The following is a 19112-nucleotide window of genomic DNA, read 5'->3' as shown; positions in this document are numbered from 1 at the left end:
GCGGCAGGTTGTTGTCCAGCAGGTACTGTTTGACAGCAGGGCCCAAAGCAAGATTGACCCAGTCCACAAACAGCACACGTGTGACCCAAGCCTTACTGTTGGATCGCCACATGACACTCAGCTGCTCCTTGTCGACCTTGTGTTTCTTGAAGGCCCGTGGGTTCTCCGAGTGGTACATCAGCAGGGGCTTGATCTTCAGGTCGCCGCTTGCGTTGGCACAGAAGAGCAGGGTCAGACGGTCCTTCATGGGCTTGTGGCCAGGCAACTTGGCCTCCTCCTGTGTGATGAAAGTCCTTTTGGGCATCCTCTTCCAAAACAGCCCGGTCTCGTCGCAGTTGAAGACCTGCTGTGGAACGTAGCCCTCCGTCTTCACAACCTCCAGGAACTCCGCTGCAAAGTCTTCAGCCGCAGGAACATCAGAACTGGCAGCCTCTCCATGCCTGACCACGCTGTGGATTCCAGATCTTGTCTTGAACCGGTCAAACCAGCCTCTGCTTGCCTTGAAGACTTCTGGCTCGCCTGAGGTTCCTGGCTGTTTCCGAACGAGGTCTGCGTGCAAGGCCTTGGCCTTCTCACAAATGACGGCCTCAGTCACTGTGTCCCCTGCACGCTGCTTCTCTTCTAACCAGATGAGCAGCAACTTCTCGACCTCCTCCAGAACAGCTGGGCAGTTCTTCACGATCCTGGTGACTCCCTTGGCTGCATCAGTCGCAAGGATCTTCTCCCTCATCTTCAGGATGGTCCCAATGGTCGATGGATTCCTCCCGTACTCCCTGGCGAGGTCTGTCACACGCATTCCACCGTCGTGCTTCCGGATGATCTCCTTCTTCATTTCCAGCGTCACCTTCTCCTTCTTCCTCTCGCCTGCCTCTGCAGCAGCAGTCTTCTTGGGTCCCATGGCAGCACAGCTCCTACCTTCGCAAACCCCAAAAAAATAATAATCAGTGCTTCACATCAAAAAAATCCAAAAGCACCCAGCCACCCACCACACAGAAATTCAAACCCAGAACCAAGTCCTTGAATTCCAAACACCCCAACCCAAAATCCAAAAACCCCCAAAAAAGTTTTAAAAGTTTAACTTACCAAATGGCTGCAAAAGAAGTTTTGGAAAAGCTTCAAAAATCAGCAAAGTCTTCAAAAACCTCAAAAAAGGCTACCACACCGCGTTCTATGAGTTGCTCCTCGAAGTCAAGTCGCAACTGTATTAACGGTTTTATGAAAAAGGAAACAAACTTGCAAGACGTTTTCGTCTTGCGAAGCAAGCCCATAGGGAAATTCGTCTTGCGAAGCACCTCAAAAAACGAAAAACTCTTTCGTCTAGCGAGTTTTTCGTCTTACGAGGCATTCGTCTTGCGGGGCACCACTGTATCAGATATAGAGGGAATGATAGTGGATTAAAGTCTGGAATGGGGTGTACTAATGTAAATAGACACTGTAGAAGACAACTGGAAGCAGAATATGTGCATATCCTATAAATATAACATTTTCTTAGTGTTGTGAGATTCCGTATGATAGGAACCACATTGTGCTGACAACTGTGTATTTCAAAGTCAGTTGTTTCCTATAGTAGGCAAGTCATGAAAGGAGTTAAATGTAGTTAGCCAATGCTAAACATTAGCAACCTTTCATAAAATTGAAAAAGTTCCCAAATTATACATGGTAAATACCTTAAAAAGTAGCATGACATTAGTGCATAGCCATATGGATGGGTTTCACAGTATTTGATTTTTCCATAGGATGGCATCAGGGCAGCAAAGAGAAATATCCAGACTGAAATCCAAGTGGCTGTGCACAAGATCTATCAGCAATTGTCTGCAACTTTGGAAAGAGCCCTCCAAGCAAATAAACATCACATAGGTAAGAGGATCACATTCGATCTTGCAAGTGTTTTTGCTGCTGACAGAAAACAAGTCAAATATTCCTTGTATTATTTTTTTTCTATTCCTGAGCAGACTTGAAATAGGGACAGTCTCTAAGTATTTTCTTTATATTTTGGTGTGTGTTTGTGTACATGTGTGTATTAGAGGCACAGCAGCGTCTCCTGTTGGTAACTGTGTTTGCCCTGAGTGTTCACTACCAGCCAGTTGATGTCTCCTTGGCCATTTCCACTGGCTTGTTAAATGTCCTGTCGCAATTATGTGGAACAGACACCATGCTTGGTCAGCCACTGCAGCTCTTGCCAAAAAGTGGTATTTCCCAGCTCAGCACAGCTTTAAAAGTAGCCAGCACTAGATTACTTCAGATCCTAGCTATTACCACAGGGTGAGTATTAACTTTCTGTTTTCTGAATGATCATTCATCTTCTCAGCTCTCCCAAATATTTTAAAAGCAGTATTTTCCCCATACCTAGTTCATCAACACTTTTATGTCCTTGCAGTGTAACTCGGTAGTAAATTGGATATGATAAAACCTTCAGTCAGTTGGGAAACAGTTTTTATTTATTTATTTTGATCATTTATAACTCACTTTTCATCTCAGTTCAGCATTACCTTAACAACAATTAGAATAAATTTGTACAGTTAAATATTTCAGAAAGTAGCACTGGGACTATAAAGTTGAATTGTTGGTGTGATGTGTTAATATTTGTTTGCTGTACTTAGATGGACTCCAGCTGAATATAATTTATCTGTTAAAATCTCTCTATCACAGACACACACACACCCCTACCTCTCCCTCTCCCCATTTGCTGTTTTGTTTCTCCCTTTACAACATATTGAAAATACAGTCCTTTCTCTCTGTCCCATCGGGAAAACCATTGGCCCAGTGACTATTTTGCCAGTCTGTAATAAGGATCATTCAGGTCCAAGAACATGAAATCTGCCCCCCACAACACATCTGCTTCTTTTTATGCAAAACCCTCAGGGTTCTACACATTCAAAGCTGTTCTAATAATGCCAACCTTCTTCACATAGTTGCTAATTGATCTTCATATTTCCACCCCCCAGAACTTACGCAGATAAACTGAGTCCCAAAGTGGTCCAGTCTTTGCTGGATCTGCTGTGTAGTCAGCTGAAAAACCTGTTGTCACAAGCTGGTGTAATGCTTATGGCATCATTTGAGGAAAAAGAAGATGGCGAGGAGGAAGAAAAAAAGGCAGAGTCAAATGGAGACAGTGAGAAGAAAGACTTCAGAGGTAATCTCATTCTGGCTTTTTGTTGGTTTGTTTTTTAAAGAAAAGAGAGTTCCTGGGGCAGGGAATAGGGGAGGAAGGAATGTAGAGCCAAAGCTCACTACATGAACAGCTGGAGTTTGTCCACTTCCTTACTTGTTTGTGTTTGGTGGATGGCAGCAGCCATTTTGGGCAGAAACCTTGGAGGGAGGATGTGTGATCGGACAAATCACAGATTAGAAATGTTCCCATAGGAAACAATGCAAATCATCAGATTGCTATGTGAATACTCACCTAACTAATGATTTCTTGGGAAGCATTGTATTTGGATAGCGGGACCTGCATGTACTCTCTGTTTCCATGCTTTGTGCTATAGAAAAGAGCCCACATCCCCAATTATTCCTCAGAGACTTCTATATTTTTGTTTTATGCACTGGAAACTTATTGCAGTAAACAATTAATGGGATTTGTACATGCATGATAATGGCAGAGGCAAAAAAAGATGACAGCTTGACCTATGTTGACAATATTGCCCTAGTTGTTAGAAGTACAGAAAAGGTAACCACAGTTAAGTTTCTCCAAGTAAATATAAATATTATATGGTCTATATGTTTCCTTATTATTATTATTATTATTATTATTATTATTATTACTACTACTATTCTACCCTTCATCCATAAATCTAAATTACACAATCTATGTTCTCAGTGGATGTGAGATCATGTGGTGAACAGAACAACACAGCTATGAGATGAGATCATTTGAGGGCAAATGATCTTATTTGAGAAAGAACAAATGAGAGTGGACAATGTAAACATGAAAACATCTTCACAAGCAGTGTCAGAATTAGTGGGGGGCATTGTTTACATTTTGACACTATAGAAAATGGTGGGACTTTTAAGTGTTGCTGAGAATTTTGTCTCTCCACCTCTGTTGTAATCTTTATCTGCAGCCCCTATTGATGCTTCTTATTGAACTATTTTGCAAATCATTGCTTACCTTTTCTCTTCTGGTACAGAAAAAGGCACCCATGAAATGGAATAAATCTAAATTTGGTCCAAGAGAGCAGAAATAAAGTTAATGTAAGAAGAATTTTGTTGCACAACAAAAGGTTAAGATGCTGCTTTGTTGTGTATTATTTGTTCTTTTACTTAAAAAAAAATACTTTTGCCCTGCTCTTCAGCTGAGAAAGCTTTCAGGGCACCTTATATAAAAGCAATAAAAAAATTAAAGACAGTGATAAAGACAGTGGACAAAAAAAGCAGAGTGGATTAATCACTTGGCTGCAAAACAGCAATGACACCTGCTGGCAGAAGGTAGGGTAGACAGCTGGTTATCTTTTCCTAGGCACTCTCCAGGCAGAGCATATGCAAATCAGGCCTTTTGAAAATATGAATCCCTTTCCTTTTTGCAATAATAATTTTTATTGTTTTAAATCCACAGTGGCTCTTCGAAAACAGCACGCTGCAGAGTTGCATCTAGGCGATTTCTTAGTCTTTCTTAGAAGGGTGGTTTCTTCAAAAGCCATTCAGTCCAAAATGGCATCCCCAAAGTGGACAGAGGTGCTCCTGAACATAGCTTCTCAGAAATGTTGTTCAGGTATGGTCCTATGGTCTTTGTTTTTGATGTGTGGGGAATGTGTTTATCATTTGGAGATACAAGCTTGCATCATGTCCATCAAATGAATATAGACACACCGCTGGTTTCTAACTTTGTTTGATATGTTATTAGCATGTGTTGGTAATACCAACTTTCCTTCTGGGTCCCATTTCTAGGTGTACCTTTGGTTGGCAACTTGAGGACCAGGCTGCTTGCACTACATGTTCTGGAAGCTGTGCTGCCTGCTTGTGAATCGGGTGTGGAGGATGACCAGATGGCTCAGGTCTTCATACTTTACAATATTATAAAGTGTTAAGTTTTTGTGTTTGCAACAGTGACTATTTTGGTGGCATTTGCATCTTAGAAACTGTGGTTCGGTTTAAGTTACCGGTACTTCTCAGCCCAGATGGATATGAAATTTACAGCATCCTATGGTATAAGAGAGTGGGACGCGGGTGGCGCTGTGGGTAAAACCTCAGTGCCTAGGGCTTGCCGATCACATGGTCGGCGGTTCGAATCCCCGCAGCGGGGTGAGCTCCCGTCTTTCAGTCCCAGCTCCTGCCCACCTAGCAGTTCGAAAGCACCCTTAAGTGCAAGTAGATAAATAGGTACCGCTTTATAGCGGGGTAAACGGTGTTTCCGTGTGTTGCGCTGGTGCTGGCTCGCCAGAGCAGCTTCGTCACGCTGGCCACGTGACCCGGAAGTGTCTCCGGACAGCGCTGGCCCCCGGCCTCTTAAGTGAGATGGGCGCACAACCCTAGAGTCGGACACGACTGGCCCATACGGGCAGGGGTACCTTTACCTATGGTATAAGAGAAAACTATATGAAAATGTTATATAGATGCTACCCAACACCTAGTAGATTGGCAAAAATGTATAAAGCAAAGTCAAATAAGTGTTGGAACTGTAAAGAGAAAGAGGGTACCTATTTCCATATGTGGCGGTCTTGCAATAAGGTTAAAGCTTACTGGGAAATGTTATATAAGGAACTGAAAAAGATGTTTAAGATAACATTTGTTTAAAAACCAGAAGTTTTTCTTTTGGGGATAATGGGATCAGAGCTACCTAAACAATATAGAAACTTATTTATTTATGCAGCTATAGTTGTAAGAATAATAATTGCCCAAAATGGAAAGACGAAAAAGTCCCGATGAGAGAAAAATGGTTGCAGAAACTAATGGAATATGAAGAAATGGCAAAATTTATGGAAATAATAAGAAATCAATATAACAATTTTTTATTAAGAAATGGAAATGGTTTATTGAATATTTACAAACATATTGCAAGCAGATCAAGACATTAGCAGGACTATTGTAATAACAGATAATAACAATAAAAATAATAGATTGAAACGATTTGGGATATGCAGGGAAAGATAAAATTATTTTAAGGACTACAGAAAGATGGGGAGGGAAGTTGAGATTTATAAAGTCAGAATTATTGTTGATTGATTGGTGAAATATTTTCTTTTTTGTTAATAATTGAAAATTGTAATTAAATATTTAAAGTTACTTCTCAGCCCTCAGCAACAGCCTGAAAATAATGAAGCTGCTTTTTTGACAATTTGATCACTGATCTGCCCAACATACAACAGTCTCCTCTAAGTGACCATGGCTGCCTAAGGTCACAAGGCCAGAGGTCCTAGTAAAACAACTTTAGCTAGATTAAAATAAAATTATTTGAAAACAATACCAAAATGATCCTTAATGCCTACAGAAGTAGCTAAAATGGATAACTGATGCTCACCTGGAAAAGGGGGGGGGGTGTACAGCTCACAGTTCCTTCACATCCTCCATGTGCTGGGACTGTGCCAAAGTTGCCCAGTTCTGGGATAAAATATTTGTAGAAATAACAAAAATACTGGGAAAACCTGTAAAAAAAGTCCTCCTAAAACAACCCAATGGTTATTAAATAATGCTTGCTTGTTAATGGCAGAAAAAATATTGATAGCTAGAAATTGGAAAGAACCAAAGGGTTTAAATGTACAACAGTGGAATAAGGTAAATTGGGACATAGCACTTTCTGGAAAAGTGATGCAAAACCTTTGTGTGGCTAGAGGATCAAATGCCCAAGAGACTTTTATGGTGGACTGGTGGCCATTCATTCAACACATGAAAAAACACACGCTATAGGATGAACTGTTTCTGCCACATTCCTTAATATATGATTGTGTTAACATTTTCCTTCATATTGATATTAGCAACTTTCTCTCCACTTCAGTGCTTGTATGAACTATGCCTTTGGGTTGGGTAATGGGAGTATTTCCCCCCCCCCCAATAATTATAAAAAAGGAAACAAGGCAGAGGCCCCAAAGCCACTTCATCAGACCTGGATTGCACCAAATCACAGGTTTTCAGAGGTGTGTTTTTAAAAAGAAGAGAAAACTGTCTTCAGTTGACTGCTTCAAACCCCTGGTTGCTTTGTTATCTGTAGTGTAAGCAGGATGGGAAATACAGCCTTAAAAATTACCTGTGACTATTTGGAATTAAATGTTCTTCAATCATGTTTCCCGAACAGGTTATCGATCGGTTGTTCTCCCTTCTGTCTGATTGTATGTGGGAAAGTCCTGTTGCACAAGCCAAGCACATAATTCAGATCAAGGAGAAAGAAAAAGAAATGAAGCTCCAGGTACTAGCTTTAATTCTGATCAATTTCATAATGTTCTTTTCAGCCACTGATGAAGTCCTTTGTCTTGAAACATGTTTGGCTCATGTTGAAAGGCCTGTGACGGAAAGCAGAGCCCTGGTGATGCAGTCCCTCAGAGTTCCACCAGGGGGTTGGAGCCTCTCTCTGATTGGCAACAAAGTCAGCTGGCTGTAGAAGGGGGAGGAGCAGAATGGGGGGGCACATAAAAGGAGCAGCTTCTGATGAAGCCTTGAAATAGGGATAGAGAAGGGAAAGAGCTGGAGCGAGACAGGGTTGAGTTTGGTTTGAAATGGGAGAAAGGGATTAGGAATGGGTTTGTCCAAGAGAGTGGGTTCAAATGTGAGTTTAGCATCCGCTCTGCAGAGAATATCTGTAGCTAGAGGAAGGAGCCTCATATTGAAGAGATGAGGACCGTGTGAGGAGACAGGAGTTGCCTGGAGGGCTGAGTCTGAGCCAGGGGAGGGAGAAGCTGTGGGACTACAGACCCCCTGCGTCTCCTTCCCGCCAGGCGGGGAGAGCTCTTCTAGGAAAAGAAGACTCCCAAGCCAGTTAAGAGGATCCCAAAGTCTCTTATACCTCAGAAGTGAGAGGGGGTAAATGACGAAACAGATCACGAGACAGAGCATTAAGCTGTGAAGGAAGCTGTGCTGTGTCCAAAGTATTTAACTGAGACACCTGTCATAACCAAGTAAAGGAACAAGAGAAACTGAGTTAAGCATTTCACCACCCATTCTAGAAACTGGAACATTTACCTGAAGTGCAGCAACCGATATTTAGCAACTGAAGTTTAATAAAAGAGGTGCATATACTACTGTGTTTAAGCCTGTGACATCTTTATATTTAGCTTAAGTAAAAGTTAACTTCTTCCTAGCCCAACTTTGTTTCACCAATCTCTTTTTGTAAATAAAACTTTCCTTGTTTGATCAACTCCTGCCTGAGACTCCCTGAAACAAAGTTCCCCTCACACAAGATAGCCTGTGGTAAATGGAAGAAATTCGTTGGCGTACTGTGCAGTGGGCCTGCTGTATTGAATTGAGGGCAGTTAGTGGGGTGAGTCTGCTACAGTCTCATATGGGATTTGGTTTATCAAGTTTTAATATTGGAGTGTTTGTATCTATGGTTATTTTTGAAAAAGGTATTTTGTATTTTTATACATCTTTTACCCCTTAATTATTATTTTTTTACTGCTAGATTGTGCTCCCCCCCATCTGTTTAATTGACCAGAATGTGAGATGTTTATATTCTGTTTTTGAAAGAAACAGGGTGAATCTGAAGAAGAAGATGAAAATCTCCCTATACAGGAAGTATCGTTTGACCCTGAGAAGGCTCAGTGCTGCTTAGTAGAGAATGGTCAGATCTTAACTCATGGGAGCGGTGGAAAGGGATATGGATTAGCATCCACTGGAGTCACTTCTGGGTGTTACCAGTGGAAGGTATGTAGAAAGCCCAGTTTAAAAATAGAGATGAAGCAAGGTGTATAGATAAACCCATTGTGTCCTTAACCCACAAACTGTACTGCTCAAGACAGAGGGAATGTATTTGAACTCTAGTTGTAATGGCATTTTTTTCAGGTTGCCTAAATTTGTTCCCTAGATTTGCACAGGATTTCTGACCCTTGCAAGCTGGACTTCCAGAGTCCACAGTTTTTAGGTCTTGTTCATGATTTGCTGGGCTTCTCTAAGCCTGTGGGTTGAGCAGTACAGATCAGTGGCATACTTTTGCCTGCACTAGATTTTATATCTTTCTGCAAAGACTTGTGAGGCCAGGTAAACTGTATGGGGAAGAGAGAGGCTCACGGGACACTCTGAAATTTTATGGGATATTCTGCCAGATATAAACCTAAATCATATGTCAAATCTAATTTTTTTTTGGGGGGGGGGAGAAATAATCAGAAGCTCCACCTAACAATGATCTTAAAACAACAATCCTTTTGTTTCCATCATTCTGTGGAATACTTCATTTTTCTTCATAATATTTTATTCCCCAAAATGATAGAGATAAAAGATTATTACTGTTTTTAAACAATTGCTAAGTATACCTTGACAAGATAGCCTATTGGATGTCCATGGGTCTACTGAGCCTCTCCCCTCCCCTTTCCAGTTCAATAGTGATTAGTTTGAGGGTTGAAATGACTGTTCAAATCCCCATAACTTTTATATGTCTTTGTGCTTCGTGATGTTTTAAGTAGCCCATGGGCATTGATGGTTTTTCTTCACCTTCTAGTTCTATATCGTGAAGGAAAATCGAGGCAATGAAGGGACATGCGTTGGAGTGTCTCGTTGGCCAGTTCACGATTTTAACCACCGCACTACCTCAGACATGTGGCTGTACCGAGCATATAGTGGCAATCTCTACCATAATGGGGAGCAGACGCTGACACTGACCAGTTTTACCCAAGGGGACTTCATAACATGTGTGTTGGATATGGAAGCAAGAACTATCTCCTTTGGAAAAAATGGAGAAGTATGAATCTTCTATTGCTTATTTATGATATTTGTATACTGTTAAAATTTTTTAACCTGTAATGGTTTTCAAAGCAGTTCACAACAGTAAAACAACATTCAATCAGCAGTTACAAAAAAGTACAGCAGACAAAACAAAGGCATAATACAAACTACCACAAAGTTCTAAGTTTTTGAACTGAAATCAAATGAAAGGGCACAATGAAACAAATCTTTCTAAATTTTGAAAGGAAGCGTAGAGAGTGTGTCAACTTGACCTCGGGGGAACACAAATTCTATAGTGTAAGTGCCACAACTGAACAGACCACGTTCTTCATCAGTGATAATGTAAACCAGCCTTTGGCAACTTAGTGCTCTCCAGATGTCGTAGATCAGCCCCAGCGTCAAGCCCCCATCAGTCCTAGCATCAAGCTGAGCTTGATAGGTGATGGTTTTCAAAACGGCTGGAGGTCACCAGGTTGGGGAAGGCTTATCTAAACTTTTAAATTGATGCTAAATGAAGCATGACCTGATGGTAATCAGTAAGGAAGTGCTCCTTGCAAAATTGGTGACTGACATAATCAGTTTGCTGTCTACTATCTCCCCCCCTCCCCCCAGGAACCAAAACTGGCCTTTGAAGATGTGGATGCTGCAGAATTATACCCATGTGTGATGTTTTATAGCAGTAATCCTGGAGAAAAGGTAAGCTGGATATTTAGCAATAGTGGTAAAGGTTAATATGCTGTTTTGGTAAGGGCCTATGAGTATAATATGTGGAATAAATTGAGCATTTTTAGCTGTGTGTGTGCACGCGCGCGCGTGCGCGTACATACATACATGTTTATATGGTATTGATCTATTTAAACAGTATTTTATGTTGCTACTGATAAATGTTCTTCAGAGTATCAGGCTGAAGTCTTTTTCAGCCCTGCTATCTGAAATTCTTTTGCCAAGGCTGAATCAGGGATTCCTTTGCATGCAAGAAGACAACACCCCCCAACACCCTCAGCCAAGCTTGTTCTAGCCCCTTCCTTCTCTCTTCCCCACTCCTGTCAGCATTTGGATACAGCAAGCTTGGCAGGTCAGGGAAAATAAAAAGCCTGGGCAGTCTTGACATATCTCAACTTGTCCTACTGTCCTTGCTGAGCTGAGAGCACTCGCAAGTCCAACATAGGCAGGAATAGCAAATTAGGGGGAAGGTTGTGTCCACAGAGCTTTCTCAGTACTCCTCCCCTGTGCTCCACTTCTACTAAGACAGAGTGCTGGGACATGATTGAGCACACCTTCATAACCGGCTTCCAAAACTTAAATGTCCCAGGGTATGGTCTGAAGGCCTTTGCTAAAGCTAAGCAGATCTGGGTCTGGTCAGTGGTTGGAAACCATATGCATTCTGCCTTGGTTTCCATGATGAAAGAAGGCAGGATATAAAATTAAATAATTTGTTACATGTTTGTAAATATTTCTATATTTTGAAATCATCTGTAACGGCATGGAAGAATCACCGAGATGTCAAATATTGACTCACGTGTGCTTGTCAATATAGTTGGGTAAACTCTTCCTCATTGCTACAACCTCTCACAAAAGCTCATAGAAGTCTGTTTTGTAGCAGACCTGCAATATTGGTGAAAATTACAAAAAAATAAACCCTTTCTGATTCGTTTAGAAGATTTCTAATTGCAAATAAATTTTACCAAAAACCTGAGAATCCAGCTCAGTGAACTTCCTTGTGTGTCTATGTGCATAGGTAAAAATCTGTGACATGCAGATGCGTGGCACCCCGAGGGATTTGCTGCCAGGAGACCCCATTTGCAGCCCTGTTGCTGCCGTGCTTGCAGAGGCCACAATTCAGCTTATCCGCATCCTCCATCGAACAGACCGGTGGACACATTGCATCAATAAGAAAATGATGGAGCGGCTGCACAAGCTCAAAGCATGCCTTAAAGAGGCAGGTCAGAAACTGAAGAAAAGCCGCTCTGTTCAAAGCCGAGAGGAGAATGAGGCACGAGAGGAGAAGGAGAGCAAGGAGGAGGAGAAAGGCAGACATGGCAGTCGGCATGGGCTGGCAGATCTGTCAGAGCTCCAGCTGAAGACCTTGTGTGTGGAGGTGTGGCCAGTCCTGGCAGTGATTGGCGGAGTGGATGCTGGACTTAGAGTTGGAGGCCGCTGTGTTCACAGGCAAACTGGGCGGCATGCCACCTTGCTTGGAGTGGTCAAAGAAGGCAGCACGTCTGCCAAGGTGCAATGGGACGAAGCTGAGATTACAATCAGGTATAGTGTTTTCAGTATTGGTGTCAGACAAGTGGCCAGTTGTTAGTGCTTAGGAAATGTCACTGACTTTTAAAATGTGAGATAGTAGTTGCTAATACTAGTAGCTAGTTAAATATCAGACAGCTCAACCTGGAAATAAATTTCTTGTAACCTTTTGCTACTGTGGGTTTTGAGGCCATTGCTTTGTAACATTAGGGAGTGTTATTTATGACATTTGGACTATAAGCTAAGTAATGTCTGAATGATGGTATCAAGTGCCTTGTGGCACCTTAGAGAGTAACACATCTCTTGTGGCGTTTTCTGTGAGCCCTCAGAAACGTCTGCCAGAATAGGTTTTTTTTAACTCTTTAAAGTGCTACGTTTTTGTTTTGCATTTTTATTTTGTGAAAGTATCTAAGGGGGCATGCCACCTCCCTACTTAGTGCCAGAACCCAGTTGAGATCCCAGGGTGCTTTCATCCATTAGGAAACATTTTCTAAAACAAACGTGTCTAATATAGCAAAAACTCCCTCAGTATTTTATGATTACCTTTGTTGGGTATTTGGAATGAACTGTTTTGTTTGAAACAGCACACTCATTTTTTGTTACCTTCTGCACTGAGTATCATCTCTCCCCATTATCTGATCATAACCCTCATTCCCTCCCACCCCCCCACCCCCGGTTTACATTTACTTTTTTAGACTGTCAATTCATTTAGATTTTGATTAAATATATTTTATGTCTTATTTTGCCTACATTATTTCCCGTGCTTTCCTCCTGTCTATCCCTCACTTGCTTCTTCCTGTGTCATTCTGATCTTTATTAAAGCTTCCCAACTTTTTGGTCGCCTAGTGACACGCCATTGTATAATCTGGAACCTTGCGAACCGCTGCCTTTTGATGTTGCAAGATTCCGTGGACTGACAGCCACTGTGTTGCTGGACCTCACCTTCCTGACTGGCATCCATGAAGACATGGGGAAGCAAAGCGTCAAGCGACATGAGAAGAAACACAAGCATGATGCAGAAGACAAAGGAGATGTTGACCAGAGAACAGAAGGTGACTCTGGATCGGATGCTCGGTCGGTGCCAAGCACTGAGGAGATCAAAGGCCATGGAGCTACAAGTTCAAAATCCGAAAATGAAATTGCTTCGTTTTCCTTAGAATCTGTTTCCTTGGGTGTGGAGACACAGCATCCAAATGCCGAAGGCAAAAGGAAGACTCATGAACATGCCTCCAAGAATCATGATGCTGTACAATCAGAAATCAGAGCAGTGCAGTTGTCTTATCTTTACCTTGGTGCTATGAAATCGCTTAGCACTCTCCTTAGTTGTAGTAAATATGCTGAATTGTTACTGATACCAAAGGTCCTGGCAGAGAGTGGCCATAATTCTGATTGTGCGAGTTCGCCCATTGTTCACGAAGATGTGGAAATGCGTGCTGCCTTGCAGTTCTTGATGCGCCATATGGTGAAACGGGCAGTCATGCGCTCACCTATCAAGAGGGCACTAGGACTGGCTGATTTGGAACGGGCACAAGCAATGATCTACAAATTAGTGGTTCACGGGCTGTTGGAGGACCAGTGTGGCAGCAAAATTAAGCAAGGTACACTTTAATTATGCAAGTGTATAGATGTTAATTTGAACACAATTACGCTGGTAGGATACGCTTTTCCTAATATTTGTGCCTGTGAAAAGCCAGCAATACTGTTATGTTGTTCCTGCAGAGCCAGTGTGATATTGTGTATTGTGGTACAAGAACAGCAGTTGGTGTGCAGCGCCCTAGCCATTTACTTTGCTTTGTGTTAGTCAGTCTGTCTTGTTGGTCTCTGCCATAACTAAAGGTAGCTGTAATCATGCTGACCAATAGCCTTACCTTGTTCATTCACTTTCCATGTCCTTTAGCTTAATTAAAGAAAACTAAGGAGTCCTTTTTTTAAAAAAAAACACATAAGCTTGGCTGTTGCATTAAATGACAGCTTTCTAAAATTCTTCTAGTTAGTGCAACATAGCAGTTACTCTTTATACTCTGGCTAGCCTGCAGGAGGTGTCTGCAAACAATGACTTCACTCTTTGCACAGCTTAGGAGTGGTAGGATCACATCACATGACAAAGATTTGTGGAGACAAAGCAGCTCCTGTGACCCTCCCTAGTTTCTTCCCTTGATCTCTGCTCCTCTAGATGAGCATCAGTGTTTTAACAATAGTGTGAACTACCATAGCATGATTTGAGTGTGCTTGCACAAATAATCATACGACATTTCCCCCTTTTACCTGTACATCACAAAGGTCTTTGGTTATTTGAATTTAATTCTATATGGTAGAGGGTGGTTCCTATTGTGCAAGGGCATATGTTTTACATGCAGAAAACCCCATGGTCAGCCCATGGCATCACCACTTGTAAGGATCTTGGGTAGTGGACCTGTGAAAGACATCTGTTTGCCTGAGAATTTGGGAGAACTGCTACCAGTCTTGAGTAGCAGTTTCAACATAAGGTATGTGGGTGGAACTAGATGTCTGGGTAAAAGTGGTTGCAACCACTTGGGGAAATGTTGTAGCTCAGTGGTAAAACCATTTGCTTTTGCATGCAGAGTGCCCCAGGTTCAGCCCCTGGCATCTCCAGGGGGAGGCTGGGAAAGACCCCTACCTGAAATAATAATAATATAATAATTTATTATTTATACCCCGCCCATCTGGCTGAGTTTCCCCAGCCACTCTGGGCGGCTCCCAATCAAGTATTAAAAACAATACAGCGTTAAATATTAAAAACTTCCCTGAACAGGGCTGCCTTCAGATGTCTTTTAAAAATAGGATAGCTACTTATTTCCGTCACATCTGAGGGGAGGGTGTTCCACAGGGTGGGCGCCACTACCGAGAAGGCCCTCTGTCTGGTTCCCTGTAACCTCACTTCTCGCAATGAGGGAACTGCCAGAAGGCCCTCGGCGCTGGATCTCAGTGTCCGGGCTGAATGATGGGGGGGAGGGGGAGACGCTCCTTCAGGTATACAGGACCAAGGCCATTTAGGGCTTTAAAGGTCAACACCAACACTTTGAATTGTGCTTGGAAACGTACTGGGAGCCAATGCAGATCTCTCAGAGAGAGAGCTGCTGCCGGTCGTCATAGGCAGTACTCCTCTAGAAATGGCGGAAGGGAAGGTACTTAATGCCTTCTGCGAATTCCCCGCCCCCCAAGCTGGTCTGGTTTTGATGCATGGTTGGGGGGATATGGAAATGTACTCACCTTCCATCCAGCAATTATCTCCTGTACTCACAGTATTCTTCCATCTTGTTCTGCCCTGAATCATTGTTTTCCCCTGAAAGCCACTCACATGTCTGCTGTCTTCAGGCTTCTCCAGTGATGGACTGGAGTTGTTTCTGTCTCCACAGAACCCATCAGTGAATGAAAGGCTGGGCCAAAGAATCCCCCTGGTCTGTGTTCTGAGCTAAGGTTGCAGTTGTCCTTTCAGCACTCATGTCTCCAGTTGAGGAGCATTTGCCTGCATTGTGCTAGAGCATATGGGGAGTTGGCAGAGGGCACAGTGGCAATTGGCTTCAAATTCTGCTTTGGAGTGTCCCAAGGATACCTTTCTGGCTACTGCTGGAATACTTGATTATCATTTACTGTTTATTTATTATTTTGGTTCCTAGACCCCTCTTCATCAGCTCATGATCCTAGGGCAGGTTACAGCAATATAATTCACATAAAAACATTTAAAATTTAAAATAAAAGTGTACAATATCAATGTACAACCCCCCCCCACCAAAAGCAAGTCAATTCATTTTCAGCTGGCCCCCTCTGAAAGCTTGGGCAAATAAGCATGCCTTTAATTAATGCAGAATGATGAATAATGGCAGCACCAGCCCATATATTAGGAAGAAGGGTGCTCCATAAAGTTTAGGTCTGAAGCGATCGTTCCTTGTGATATGGCATGTTCTAACAAAATAAATATCAGCCACCCAACCCTTCATTCAACAATCAAAACTTTAGAACCACATATAAGAATGTAAGGAGAGTTCTGCAGGAGAAGGCAAAGTGGCCTATTTCCCTTGTTTGCTAATAAGAAGATGCCTTCAGGAGGCCCACATGTGTTCAGTCCCAGGTGTGCTGCAGTTGCCTGTAAAAATAAGCGTATCTGTATAGCTATATTTTTATTCCAATCAGTGTCTGTACTAGATTTGATTTTTTTAATGTACACAATATTTTAAACTTTTTGTAAATGCCATTGTTTTGAGTATGTGTTTGATGTATTGTGAAATTGCTTCAAGGTGCTTTATAGGGAGCAAGTCATAAATGAAATTTTTAAAAGCTAAATGATACGGAAAAACATTAAATTGTTCTGCAGAAGTGGACCAGCAAGCAGAAGAAAACGACCAAGCTCAGCAGGCCCAAACACCTGTGACGACGAGTCCTTCAGCCTCTAGTACAACATCTTTCATGAGCAGCTCTCTAGAAGATACAACAACTGCCACCACTCCGGTGACTGATACTGAAACTGTGCCTGCCTCTGAGTCCCCTGGTGTTTTGCCTCTTAGCCTTCTTAGGTATGGATTGACTTCTGATCTTGCTTCTCATAAACAATCCAGCCAAATTTGTAATCATTTTGTATCTTGATAAGTTTTCACCGAAAGATTGATTTCATTTTCTGAAAATGTTTGCAAATTGTTTAACTAGATTAGCAAGAAGCAATATATCTTTTTATAAAAGGCTGTTCCCTTCCTACTTTCAACAATAAAACTGTGTGTTTTTTTACTTGCTGACTAATAGTGCCAGACGTAATAGTGTTGAGTTGGGTTGTCAGCACTCACAGAAGAGGTTGTGCCCATTGAACCCTCAGGCTGTTTTCAAGTCTCCTTTTAAATTTGAAGGAGGCTTGTTTAGGAAGGAGAGATGGTGAGGAACGGGTCCTACTTTTGCTGACATCCATACACATCCCATTGGTGGGTTACAGCTATCACCATGTAATATTAGAAATACAGGTATTTATCTTGTTTGTTGGTATGCCTTGCACTGCTATCCATTGCTTTACCATTTTTATTTATATATTTTTAAAAGGCAAATGTTCTCCAGTTACCCAACTACTACTGTACTCCCAACAAGACGTGCACAAACGCCTCCCATATCCTCTTTGCCAACATCTCCTTCTGATGAAGTAGGCAGGAGACAATCACTGACCTCTCCTGATTCTCAGTCTGCAAGACCTGCTAATCGGACAGGTAGGTTTTGTCCATTGCCTTAGTAAGGTTTATTTAAAATATATATATATATTGCAACTCAATTTTGTTCTCTTCATATCCGTACTGAAATTTGTGTGTTTACTATCACTGTATGTACCCTCAGCTGGTCAAGGCATCAATGCCAGGGAATACTAATGGTTTAACCTCTTAATACTAAAACATTCATTGGCAGATATGTGGAAGATATTACTACTCCCCCCCTTTTGTAGTAACAAAAAGATGTAACTGAACTTTGTACAATTATGTACAAGACTAAGCATATTAGGAAAAAATGCATACAAATATGTATGTGTTTGGGGAAATGCAGCCAAAATAAATGATTTTGAAATTTTGTAGCCTGACTGACTAAGTTGCAGGATGAATTATGAAGGAGATGGTGCTGATTTGCTATTCGCTCTTTTTCCACAATCCACAGCTTTGTCGGACCCAAGCAGCCGCCTTTCAACTTCCCCTCCTCCACCAGCTATTGCTGTGCCCTTGTTAGAAATGGGCTTCTCCCTACGGCAGATTGCGAAAGCAATGGAAGCCACAGGTAATCCTTCTGCTGTCAAGGAATATGCTTTGTCAGAGAGAGAGAGAGAGAGCGCATGTGAGAGTGAGCACAAGTAACAAGCCAGTTAGGCTCTGAAGTGTCATAGCTTTCTTTTTCATTAAAGGGTTTGCTCTTTGTTGTCAAATATTAGTCTGTAAAGTGTAATGGGGACAAGCACTCCCTTGAAGTTGCTCAAGGAATAAGAGCCCAGGATCAAATAGTAGAAGGTCCTGAACAACCACCCACCAAAAATTCTCGGTTTCTTCGGATTTCCAAGCACACTCAAGCTTTTCTCTGCAGTTGTAAGAAGGAGGGACTGCCCTTTAAAAGAGGTGAAGGCAAGATGCTCTGGATGTTGGCTGTTGCATCAGCTATCAAGCTGCATGTAACAAAACTTTGGAGAGAGTTTCTGTCATGAACTTTTTGAATTCTTATCCATTTCTAACTGGGCATTCCTGTTTTCATAACTGGGTGTCATTTCATAAGATTTTTCTTTCTTAGGTGCAAGAGGAGAAGCAGATGCTCAAAACATTACAGTCTTAGCAATGTGGATGATAGAGCATCCTGGGAATGAGGAAGACGAAGACCCTCAGTCAGAAGAAACAGCCGATTCCCTCCATGGCACTGTAGTTTCTGGGGGCAGCGGGAAGTCAAGTGATCAGTGTTACTTGCAGTCTCCTGGTGACATCCCTTCAGCTGATGCCACTGAAATGGAGGAAGGTTTTAGCGAAAGGTAAAATGTTGGTTTCTTCAGGTCTCAAACCTTAATGGGACTGTAAGTATTAGTTTTCCGCACGATGGTACTCCCCAGCGCAAAACTATTTCATTTATTCATTTTGTATACCACCCTTTATCCATAGATCTCAGGGTGATTAACAACATAAAATTACATGATAAAAAATAGAACAAAAGCAAACCAATAATTGTCCCTCCCACAACACATTTAAAAGGGCATCAGATGTCAATCCGCCAAAGGCCTGGTTGAAGAGGAACATTTTCACCTGGTGCCTAAAGATGTATAATAAAGCCACCAGCCAAATCTCCCTGGGAGGAGCATTCCACAAATGGGGAGCCAGAAAAGCCCCTTCTCATGCTGCCACCTTCCAGACCTCTCATGGAGCAGGTACAGGAAGAAGTGCTTCAGAGGATGATCTCAGGGTCCAGGTAGGTTTATATGGAGAGAGGTGGTCCTTGAGGTATTGCAACCCTGAGCTGCTTAAGGCTTTATATGTCAAAACCAGCACTTTGAATTGGGCCCAGAAACTATTTGGCAGCCAGTGCACTCAGCCCAGGATTGGCGTAATATG

General features: G+C 42.1%; 1 protein-coding gene across 50 annotated transcripts in view; it reads left to right on the top strand.

Moving 5' to 3' along the window:
- The window catches only part of HERC1 (HECT and RLD domain containing E3 ubiquitin protein ligase family member 1), a 110206-nt gene that overhangs the window by 48740 nt on the left and 42354 nt on the right, over nt 1–19112 (top strand). For 31 of the 50 annotated variants that reach the window (XM_083586040.1, XM_083586029.1, XM_083586043.1 and 28 more), the window contains 15 exons: nt 1737–1857; nt 2025–2262; nt 2946–3133; nt 4553–4708; nt 4885–4991; nt 7226–7336; nt 8611–8787; nt 9578–9817; nt 10414–10497; nt 11540–12063; nt 12871–13646; nt 16382–16580; nt 17092–17252; nt 17689–17805; nt 18307–18538. In XM_083586040.1, coding sequence (XP_083442166.1) covers nt 1737–1857; nt 2025–2262; nt 2946–3133; nt 4553–4708; nt 4885–4991; nt 7226–7336; nt 8611–8787; nt 9578–9817; nt 10414–10497; nt 11540–12063; nt 12871–13646; nt 16382–16580; nt 17092–17252; nt 17689–17805; nt 18307–18538 — 3431 coding nt within the window. The remainder of the gene's footprint in view (nt 1–1736; nt 1858–2024; nt 2263–2945; nt 3134–4552; nt 4709–4884; nt 4992–7225; nt 7337–8610; nt 8788–9577; nt 9818–10413; nt 10498–11539; nt 12064–12870; nt 13647–16381; nt 16581–17091; nt 17253–17688; nt 17806–18306; nt 18539–19112) is intronic. The other 19 variants (XM_083586041.1, XM_083586030.1, XM_083586039.1 and 16 more) reach the window with 3 other exon arrangements.

This window comes from Podarcis filfolensis, assembly GCF_964270895.1.
Source record: "Podarcis filfolensis genome assembly, chromosome: 14".
NCBI classification, from domain to species: Eukaryota; Metazoa; Chordata; class Lepidosauria; order Squamata; family Lacertidae; genus Podarcis; species Podarcis filfolensis.
This window is presented reverse-complemented; position numbering and strand designations above follow the sequence as displayed.